The 11,910-nt window shown below is 38.0% G+C and overlaps 1 protein-coding gene across 1 annotated transcript in view; it reads left to right on the top strand.

Annotated features, from left to right (window-relative positions):
- Positions 1-407: 407 nt before the first annotated feature.
- The window catches only part of LOC117300627 (structural maintenance of chromosomes flexible hinge domain-containing protein 1-like), an 89,476-nt gene continuing 77,973 nt past the window's right edge, over positions 408-11,910 (top strand). Inside the window, exons 1-3 of the mRNA XM_033784308.1 lie at positions 408-596; positions 6,202-6,280; positions 7,667-7,828. Coding sequence (XP_033640199.1) covers positions 429-596; positions 6,202-6,280; positions 7,667-7,828 — 409 coding nt within the window. The 5' untranslated portion in view covers positions 408-428. The remainder of the gene's footprint in view (positions 597-6,201; positions 6,281-7,666; positions 7,829-11,910) is intronic.

Raw genomic sequence — 11,910 nt, 5'->3', positions numbered from 1 at the left:
AAAACTGTATAATAAGGTGGATTTTAAGGTTAAAACTGATGGGGGACGAAAGTATAAACTTCTTGAGATTGTTTAACTGAAATTTATCAGTAGGATTTTTTTCACTAGGATTCCACTAATCTAATTGGTCCATGGCGATTGCTCTATGGTCCAAGATCCGGAAGTTGGTCACGGGTGGTAGTCAGTGGTACACCGACAACTTTTTACTGGGGATTGACCCCTTTGGAAGGCCGCATTAACTTATACAATTTATTATGTTTCTCTGTTAATCTCAAATCTAAACAGTACAAATTTCAAATAGGGACCTATCCGGGAAACACGGACCACCGGCCTAGTTACGCCACGGCAAATTTTTTATAAATAGTTTAATTTTTCTAATTATTTATTTCAACATCCGGGAGCTTGACGACCCACGCGTGGCAAATAAGATGGCGGCCAACTCAAAGTCAAAGACTTTGGAAGCTGACAGCAAAACCTTAGATGAAGAAGACTCCGTTGTGTTCGTTTACGACCGTCGAAAGGGAAATGATCCAGAGCGACTAATCCATCTAGGAGGCATATTTAATTATCAGACATTCAAGGAACGCATTCGGCAGGTGAGGTAGTTTCTTTTTAATAAACAAATGCTGGGATTTTAAAGGTCATCATGGGATGGACAGTACATGTACATCCCAGCCAGGCCAGGTGGTAGGTGGTCGGAGAAGAAGTTGCACCCGCGGTGCAATGTGGCCTGTATATGCAGACAGACAGACAGAGAAACATAAACATTGTATTGTAATTTTTTCCCGTCTAAACAAAGGTGTCAGGACACTTCGTACCGTTGCCACTTCGTACCCTGCTGGATGGACACTTCGTACCTTTTCAAGGTACACGTACGAAGTGACTTTGGACACTTCGTACCTTGTACACTTCGTACGTACCTTCTCACCAGTCACTTCGTACCTTCTCACCAGTCACTTCGTACCTTCTCACAAGACACTTCCTACCTTCGTACTAATTTGGGATTTCTGCATCGTTTATGATTGTTTTTGTGCTTTGTGATCGGATGATTATTTAAATAAAAGCAAACCAAACCAACTGGTTAGTGTTACTATTTTGTTGGGACACCAAGGAGCCATTTTGACGATTGCATGACTGTTTGACTTTAAATATTTGTAAAAAATATTGGCGGAAGATGTTGTCCTTGGCAGTAATTAATTTCACATTCAAAATGACATTCACACACTCAAACAAAAATTAAAATTCATGATGTTTTATCTCAACGAACATTAAATTATTGAGGAATACACAGTTTACTACCTCCATGGTTTAATGAAGGTACAAAGTACCTTCAGAAATCTAATCTATCTACTGTTTTTTTTTACCATTGCTGTTTTTTTTTTCGTTTTTTTTTCGGGGGGTGGGGGGTGGTAAGAGCGTAGGCCTCTTTTTAGTTTATTCTCATCGGAATTTGTCCTGTAAACTTTCTGGTCAATAGGCTGCGCGTTACGGGAACACTAAATGTGAACGTGAACGTCAACAAGTGTATTGTTTATTGTCACTTTGGGCTTATTGCATCTCGCAAAATTTTAACAACACAATTTCTGGCCGTTTATGTTCGCGCTGCTCTAGGAACACATGTCCATACATCCCATATCTCTGGAACCCTATATCGTCCAAACTAAATAAAAAGGGTAAATTCGTCTTCACTCCTTAATTTTCTCCAACTTATTTCACTTTCAGAAAGCATGTCAAGTTATTTTTAGGGTTTGTTACGTCCAGTTTGGGTCAATTTTGTAATAGACAAACTCCTAAAAATGTACCCCATTCAGCCGCATCGGAGGGCTCTTTTGTTAACATGATCTCCAGTAACCAACCCGACGGGCCGAGTGCTAAAGTAGGCTACAAAATGGATTTGGCGAAATGTACATTCTGAGACCTGACCGACACACTGCTCTAACCAATTATGTGAATGGACTTATTCAAAAAGAAACTTAATGTCGTTTTGCTCCACAACTTTGACCAAATGCAAAGTTCTTTTTTACAGCTACAAAGCAGCCTTTGACGTACGTGTATAAGTTTCACAAATCCGGGCTAAAAACCCATTTGTTTATCAGTTTTCGGTTCAGCCTGACGATGATACATGCATCTTTCTTTGTATTCATCGTAAAAAGAGCCTTTTAAAAAGGGTCGATACGTTACAGAGATAACTTGATCCAAAAGAAAGATGTGACTCCAGGAGAACTCTCCCCAGGCTGTCTAAAAAGATCGACGGGACCTTTAAGACCAAAACTCGGCTAAACATTCCCGGTTAAGACACAGTAAATAAAAGCATTCTAGGCATTGCGCTAACTTTACATATGAATTCTGGGCCCCCTGAAAACACCATTACAAACAGCAAATGTGTTGAGTTTACTATCGTGCTGTTTTTTACTTCAGAGAGTTGAACCGCCTCAAAAGGGGGGCACGGGTAGTGCCTTAACCATCGATATCCAGCTTCAAAACAGCCTTTGACGTACGTGTATAAGTTTCACAAACTTCCGTGATGGGGTAAACTCTGAAACTGCAACACTATACCTCCATGAACAAACCGTATTCTAAAACGGTATTCATGTACTCATTTGAGTTTACTGGCAACAAGAATCAGAATGTGTACACTCTCTTCTTGTAAATAATTTGTTCTATAAAAATAGTGTCCATAGTTTAAAAAATGCAAGATACGTTTTGCATCAATAGTGCAATTTCTGTATGGAGATTTATTGTAAGTCCGAGGTCGCCACCAACTTTCAACCTAAAGTGGTCCCACGGCGACCTCCTTCACCAAGCAACAGGTGGCCTGTCTCAAACCAGACAAAGCAACACACCACTCACAATACACTGACCAGAATGTAAGGAGGTTGGGCTCGATTTCACATGCTTACTTTATTTGTGTAAGCCCCCGCCCCCCCAACCCCAAAATGTTATTAATAGACACCTTTCAGGCTCCTTCCAACCTATAGCCCTACCCAATGTTTCCAAATTATAAAGCTTTCGTTTGATCCCATCCGCCTTGTCCATAATTCTCATGCCGTAAGATTTCTAGGAAGTCTGGTAACAACATCGACCAGTGGTTGACACATGGTCGCCTGCGAAACATCAATCTGTGAGTTACTTCATTCATTCAATGCAAATTCGTGAGATTTGTTTCGGTTTTGTCCTGGCATCCAGCCTCTTTGACCCTCTGCGCGGCAATGAATGAACCAATCCGGAGAACCATGCTTAGTACAACACAAAAGTAACCCGACCAAAAAGGGCGGATCGCATGGCGGGTGGGCGGGCAAGGGGCAATTAGTGAACCAATCCGGAGAGCCATCTGCGAAACACTGTCCAATAAGTCACCTGTCAGAAAAAATTCTAGGAAGTCTGGTAACAACATCGACCAGTGGTTGACAAACGGTCGCCGCCCAAACTTCCTCCAATCAGATGACTCGTAAACTGTGGGAGTTTGGGTCGTGGTTTTGTAGACTTGCAACCCGACGTCTGAAACGACACAAACGTGTTGCATTCCACACACACAACCGTGTTGATTTCCACAAGGATGCCATGCCACTGGACCTTCTAATTTCAATCCAAGATGGCGCGGGTTACGCTTTTAATAGTATAGATAAGACTTGCATGCGCACATATGTCCACCCTGCTGCTCCTCGTCATTGAATAATATTACTTGTGGAGTACCACAAGGTTCCCTTCTTGGGCCATTTTTATTTTCTTTGTACATAAATGATATTTGTCATGCCTCAACGGTCCTCTCTTTTATCCTTTTCGCAGACGATACTAATATTATCTACTCAAGTGATATCAGACATGTAGAAACTATTATCAATATACTTAATGTTGAATTAGACAAAGTATCAATTTGGTTCCAGGCAAACGGACTGTCACTCAACTTGAAGAAACGTACATTTATGGCTTTTTCAAAAAGTAAAAAGAAATTGAATTTACGTAATTGTCAAGTTAAAATTAATAATGAGCCCATACAGCGAGTGACTAATACAAAATTTCTTGGGGTTTATATTGACGAATGTCTTTCATGGAACATCCATATCAAAGAATTAGAAAACAAAATATCAAACAATATTGGTATCATGAGTAGATTGAAGTATACACTCCCATCGAGCATTCTGCGTACTTTATATTGTTCACTTATTCTTTCATACCTCTCTTATTGTAACATTATCTGGGCCAATACATACAAGTCAAATCTGGATAAGTTGATTAAACTTCAGAAAAAGGCTATTCGCATTGTATGCAAGGCCCCCTTTCTCGAGCACACCACTCCCTTGTTTAAGAAACATAAGCTATTGTCTCTTATGAATATAAATGTATTTCAGCAAGATGTTTTTATGTATAAGTTTGTAAACAACCAACTTCCTAAATCATTACTCAATCTTTTTGTTTTTAACAGCACCGTACATGATTACAATACTAGGTCGTCAGCTAAATTTCATGTTCCCCTATTTAGATCAACTCTTTCCCAACACACAATTTCTTTCACTGTTCTACCACCAATTACTAATTGCCCCTCAATTAGCTCGTTTAAATACCGACTAAAAACGTTTTTACTAAATTCCCAACATAATTGATCGATTTGCTTTTTTATACTGGTAGTTGGCTTAGCCGTTACTTACTTACCTACCTACTTACTCGTCTATGTTTTCTAATTTGTATTGTTTGTTTAATTGTTGTCCCTTTGTTTACTTCACTTACATGTTCTGCTTCATAGTTATATTTACATTGTTTAACCATGGTTAAACCTTTGTGCAGTTATCTACCGTAGTGGTATGTATTTATTTATTCGTCTATTTAGTGCTGTATTCCTGTTTTGTTCTGTAATCTTGTAACGGGCACATCCGCCACAAGCCTCGGCTTTTAGGATGATGCCTCCATGTGATGTGAATGTGGAAATAAATGTTATATTGATTGATTGATTGATTGCTGCGTGTTCAAGGCGCAGTAAAACCAAAAACAAAACAAAGAAAAAAACAGACACAACAAAATTAGTCCTTGAAAACCTGTGACATAAGATAAGTTGTGAGAAGAAGTTTGAATTTTGTGGTACAAAGACATGACTGAAGATTAAGTGGTAGAGAGTTCCAGATGCGTGGCGCAGCTGAAGAAAAAGACCTGTCACCCCATGAGTGTCGTGACTTGGGTTCAATGAGGAGAAGCATGGAACTTGATCTAACACTTGGGCGTACCCCTTTTCTTTTCGATAAGTGCAATGGGTGTTTCTTTTCTTACACAATCAGAGGCTTTAAGACTTACATCCCATCCAAAGGACAAAAAGTGTCTTTCTTTAAAATGAAACGGCTGTCACAGGTGTCAGGAACACCAGAATTTGAGTCGGGTGAGCACTCTCAAATCGCCAGGATATGACATGCCAAGTTTTTCTAGAAATGTTTGTTGTTAATCGACAGATTGAAAGAATTAAAACCCATTACACCTCAATAAACACACAAAACTTATAATTAAATCTAGGCTTAATAGGTCATAAATGCTTTGAATACCAAAAGAATTTCAAATTCAGACGAGTAATTTGAAAATGTTGTTAACGAAACAGCTACATGTATGCATTTGTGCACAAATGCAATCATTGCTAGTTTTTGTGGTGTTTTGCTGTTCAAATCATTTATTTATTTTATTTAATTTAATTTATTTATTTATATAATTCTATATTTATTTTCCTTACTTTTTGTTTTTCTGTTAATGTTCTGTCTTGTGCTAATTGTAACTTGGTGTGTTTGTACTGGTTGAATAAATAATAATAATAATAATAATAATAATAATAATCGTTTACCGCTTGGGTTTTTCTGTGCTCTTCCTGACCACTCTCTATTATCTTTCTCTATTTATAGATATCCTCTCATTTTACTGCTTACGTGTATGTTACACTTGCATGTTCTTACCCATTCATGTTTGTCTTGTCATTTACATGTACATGTACATGTATCTAGCCTTCGAGAAAGACTCTACGTCAGGCCTGTAACTTTTTTCAAAGAATATGTAGAATTGTATGTTTTTTAAGCAACTCTATGATGTGAGTGTACAACCATGCATAAACTTTTCCAGGATAGTAACGTACAATGTACATTGTACCAACTGCTCAGTGATGGTACGTGTACATTATTTCAAATGCTATTTTTATGTGTGTTATTCTTTAACAACATTTTTCTTTTTTTAAAGGAATTTAACATAGGAACAACCACTCACATTGTGATTGCTACAACCAATAGACAAGAAGTTAAAGATGACAAAGGATATGGTAAGTTCATAGGTTCAAAGCCAAGAGCATAAATTCTTGAGCTTGCGTTGGCTTTTAAATAATAGAAAGAAAAAAAATGGTACATTATAATATATTAAGCTTTTTGACCTTGTTCATTTAAATGTCAGCCTTGCATTTTGCTTACAACAAAAAGTCATGAAAGTAAAAAATTGTAATAAAATAACACAGGGGAAACTTACTGGGTAAATTTTAAATAATTTGGGGGATTTAACCCCAAATTATTTAAATATCAGTTGAAATCAACCTGCAGCCGTTTTCCTGGAACTTTGCGAAACTGTGTAAGTCCAATTGCGCAACATTTATGGCGTAAGTTGCGCCACAAATTTATGGTCGAGTCTCGCCGTTCACCAAAGGTATGCCACGTCTCATAGTGGTGCAAGTGCCACAAAAATGGCGCGCTTACGAACTCGATTTCTATGGCCAAAGTGCGCATGTTAATAAGCTGCCATTCACAACATGTTTTGCGGAGGTTAGCGTACTATTCCTTTTGCAGTGACGACGATTCAGTTTTGCGAAATATATTTGTTTCTTTTAGCGGAAACAAAACAGAAAACACTTTCCTGAGCCATTTGTTTCAAGTATGTTTTACATTAATGAAGTGGCACAGATGCGCAACATTTACTTGGCGTTACTTTATGACATGGCACAAGTTACAAACTACTTTTGTGAAATTGGCTGCTGGGCTTGATTTTTACATTGGACCACTTGCCTGAGGCCAGTGATTGCAGTTTCAGACTAGTAAGCTCAAAACAAGACCAGACCGGACTGGTTTTGAAGATAAATCAGGTGGTCTGGTCTTGTTTTTGTCAATTTAATTCAATGACAAATGTTGAGTTACAAATGTCTTTCAATCCTGTGGAGTATCACCCAAAAAACAGAAGAGATAAGGCCCTAAATCTTTTCTTAGTGTTTTGTTAAAATGAAACAGTATGTCAGATTATAAAACAGTTTTCTAATTTGGATTCTAGTTTCTTTTTATTTTGATTCTGGTCTTGTGAATTCAATCCTGGTCCAGTAAAGATTATGAAGGGTCCTGTCGTTGATTTTACTAAACTCTTCCTAACTTAGGATTAATCTTAGGACTTTGAGGACGATTTAAGTTCTGTATCCATAGACGTTAGGACTCATTGAACCCATCCTAAGTTAGGACTTGAAGTTACTCGTCTTAACTGACTGGAGATAGGATTAATCCTAGTGTTTTGTGAAATCGGCTGCAGGGATCTACAAGTGGATTTTTCCCCCAAAATTTAAAGCCATGCCCTGTTTTTTTAATAACTAGGGAGGTTCATTTGTAATGTGGTAAAAAGTTTCTTTGAATTGAACTACTTATTTGTTGATAATTATGACACCTTGTGACTCTTGTAGAGGAATTGGTGGACCATTATGACACCCTGTACATACTCAATCACATCAGCCAAGTACTACCAGCCCCTACAAAGGAACGTGTGCAGTACCTACCCCATTATGACACACTGGTTAAAAGTGGAATGTATGAGTACTACGCCAGTGAGGGACAGAACCCACTGCGTAAGTATACACACCATGTGATTTTTAAGGCCAGTATGCTTCGTTTTTGAAAGGGCAAGGGCACCAGGACATTTTCCCGATGGTAAAGTGCACTCGAGGAGGATATTATCAATTTTGAATGCAGATCATTTTAAGGGCACTAAAACAATGACTAGGGGGAATGGAGGCAATTGCCTTTGCTGCCTCCCTGAAGTATCAGGCCAGACATGTTTTCAGTTGTATAAATTAGTATTTAAGATTTTTGATCATTCAAAGTGAATTTATTCTCAGTCTGAAAATTGACCAATTATAAGTTGACAGTAACGATCCAAGAGAGTTGTGTAAAGTCTATGACCTTAGGAATTCGGACTCTTTGTCTAGTATTAGGTGCAGAACCAACCGATACAGGTCTAGCCCCATTCCCTACCTCACCAGTATTTTGAACATGTAACACATTTTGGCAGGCCTCATATTTTTACCACCAATTTTATTCCCAGTTTTTATTTTCTTGTTTGCGTGTTTGTTTTGTCTTTTTACCTTTTTGTGCGTGTGTGTTTGGTTTTTTGTTTGTGTGTTTTTAATGTGTTTGTTTGTCTGGTGGAGTGTCTATTTGTCTGGTGGAGTGTTTGTTTGTTTGTTTGTTTGTTTGTTTGTTTGTTTGCTTGTTTGTTTGTTTGTTTGTTTGTTTGTTTGTTTGTTTGTTTGTTTGCTTGCTTGCTTGCTTGCTTGTTCGTTCGTTCGTTCGTTCGTTCAGTCGTTCGTTCAGTCGTTCGTTCGTTCGTTCGTTCGTTCGTTCGTTCGTTCGTTCGTTCGTTCGTTCGTTCGTTCGTTCTTTCGTTCGTTCGTTCGTTCGTTCGTTCGTTCGTTCGTTTGTTTGTTTGTTTGTTGGGGTGTTTGATTGGTTGTTTGTTCGTTTGTTTGTTTGTTGGGGTGTTTGTTGTGGTGTCTGTTGGCGGGGGGGGGGGGGTATGTTTGTCGCGCTGCTGTTGGGTTTGTTAGTTAAGTGTGCTTGTTAAATATTTATTGTTTTTGTTTTATCTAATTTTAGTTCTCATGACGTCTCTTTTGACTTTGCTCTTAATTTTTAAATTTTTCTTGTGTATAAATTTTCTCTCTGCTTTTTAAAATGTTTATATTCATGTAATAATGTAAATCTGTATTTTAATTCAGTCTCTGGACTGCGACAAGCAGATGTTTTTACAATAAACCAGTAATAATATGAGCTTCCCCCTGCTTATTTTGAAACATTAAGGATGAATTATGGATATATACACAGATCCCACAGGCTGAGCATATTGTACAAGGTGCAACAGATTGACTTTTGACAGTAATATGTGTTGGATGATTAAAAAAAATGGAGGGTTGGAATTAGAACTCTTCTTACAACCAAATAGTTTTCTGTAATTTCCTGCGGATAAGACGCTCGGCTGACAAGACGCAGTGCTCAAAATTAAGATTTTTGTTCAAAGTCCAGCGTACAAGACGCACCACCAGACAAGACGCTCGCAAAGTTTTGATTTCTGCCAGATGGATCCCATTCACTGCTTCTTCTTCTCGTGTCCATGCTGTTCCAATGCTATCCCTCCAGTAGTTGGCACACTGAAGGGCAGTGTCAGTGGCCTCAGCCAGGTCATCAGTAGTGGTTGCTGATGGCAGTAGGGGGCAGGTAAGGAGATGATCCATGGTCTGCCGCTCTCCGCATTCACAGGTGTCGGAACCTGCAGTGTATCCCCACTTCACCAGGTTCGCTTTGCACCTTCCGACTCTTGTGTGCAACTGGTTAAGAGTCTTCCAAGTGGTTCATCCAGTTTGAGCGCCACCAGGGAGACTCTCTATCGCTGTGTACATCAACACATTACGGGGTCACTGTGATGATAAGACGCTTACCATATCATAACGCTTTTTCTTATATATTTTACAGTTTTTCGTTTTTGTTTCAAAGATTTTTACTAAAAACGTAGTTTATTGCGCATCCACATACGTTTATAAACGGTTCTTAATAAATATATTGTATTTGCAAGGGGGAAGAAAGCTACAACAGGCAAAAAACATTGGAGGGGGGCTTTGCACAATCTTTGAAGATGCCTTTTTTTGTTGAAGTTCGTGAATTAAAGAAACACTATTCCGTGTCAATTCAACACGCTTTTGGACCTGACCCTCATGGACTTAAATGAAATTCGGTGTCCTGATTGGACTCCCTGAGAAATGCCCAAATCCAAATTTTATGTAATTCTGATCATTGTTTTGGGAGATACTGCTTAACGAACTTTTGACTAATTAGCATGACCTGCTATGTTTGGACAATCATATCTCCAAAAGTAAAACACCTACCGAGATAATATTTACATCATTTTGAAGCTCTTCACATGGCCCACATTTGATAACAAAAATCAAAACATTTCCACGCACCACCGAAAAAATTCGCAAAAATTTGACCTTTGACCTTGATTTGCGAAAATGCGTATTTTTTTCAAAATGCTTAATTTTTTGTTTAATGCAAGTAAGATGTAAGCAACAATATATTGAAAATTTGTGATGGGCACTCTTACAGTTTTATTTGTTATGATTTTTTTAACATTCGCTATCAATGCCAAAACCATAAAAACGCATTGTGTATGTACAGTGTATTATGTGCAGTAATGTGTACATGATACATGTACATTAGAAATTCAAAGATAATCATTCACATTTTGAGTTTCACATTTTGATGTTTAGTACAAACACAAACTGAATGCATTCCACTAGATCTGGCTAGGATGCACTGCTTTCAGCAAAACTTTCAGGAGGATTGTTTCCTTGAAAAGTTCAAACACTCCTTTCAGATACATTGATCAAAATGTTTCTGGAGATGTTTCGTCTCACATGTTTCTTCTAAACGATACAAAGTCTTTCATCCCTGGCATTTGGCTGCTGACAGACTCGAACAAGTAAAAGTCTCTCACAGTTTGCACCATTTTTAATGAAAGAGATTTTCCAGCCTTAGGATTTGGAATGGAAAGCATTCCCTGCTTATTCACCAGTTTCTTTTCTTTTCTTTTGATACTCCAACTCACTGGTAAGACGGTCAAGACTTGAACTTTTTCACTTTTCTTGGTCAAGAAATGAAACTTTTGTTTCATCTGAGTTACATGAATCATCTCAGTTTCATCATCACCGAACTGTTTTCCTGCAGCAGTTTCAAGTTTCTGCTTTATTGTTGTCTCTATTCTCTTAACTGTCCATTTAACTTCCATGAGCTTTCTTATGATAGGAGATACACCAATAATTGTCATAGCCTCATTGATAATATTAATGTCGGTATTTGGCTGCACAAAAACATCCGGATGTGCAGATGACATTGATGGTCCCTGTACTTCTGGGTCACTGCTAGAACTTTCAGTTGTTGAGAGTATTTTCTCAGGTGACAGTTCAGATATCTTCTTGCGACAGTCGGTGCATAAACTGTGTGCTCGAGTGAAATAAAGACTTGGATGCTCCTGTATAAACCTTTATAATACCTGCCTTAAGCCTGCTTTTTTTTCTTGCTGTGTGATTCAAATGGGTCTCAACACATTTTTCTCTATGATCCATCCTCCAGGGAATTTACTAAATGTGAATACTCTGTACACTGTACATTGTATAACATGTATACAGTACGTCTGATACACAGTGTCTCCTATATTAAATTAAGGGTGATGAAATGAATGAGCTCATTAAGTCATGTCATGAAATAGACTTTTGGACTGGGTGACATGATTTTAATGTGCGTGTACACACTACCGCACACTACTCTGTACACTGTACATGTACATGTACATTGTGTATGTTGTACAATACGCTTTTATGGTTTTGGCCTTGATAGCCAATGTTAAAAAAAATCATAACAAAAGAACTGTAAAAGTGCCCATCACAATTTTTCAGAATATTGTTGCTTACATCTTAAACGAAAAAGAAATTTACGCATTTTGAAAAATACGCATTTTCGCAAATCAAGGTCAAAGGTCAAATTTTTTCATATTTTTCGGTGGTGCGTGGAAATTTTTTGATTTCTGTTATCAAATGTGGGCCATGTGAAGAGCTTCAAAATGATGTAAATATTATCTCGGTAGGTGTTTTACTTTTGG

The sequence above is a fragment of the Asterias rubens genome, chromosome 16 (genome assembly GCF_902459465.1).
Source record: "Asterias rubens chromosome 16, eAstRub1.3, whole genome shotgun sequence".
In the NCBI taxonomy this organism is placed as follows: domain Eukaryota; kingdom Metazoa; phylum Echinodermata; class Asteroidea; order Forcipulatida; family Asteriidae; genus Asterias; species Asterias rubens.
The sequence above is the reverse complement of the archived record's forward strand: the minus strand, read 5'-3'. Positions and strand labels throughout refer to the sequence as shown.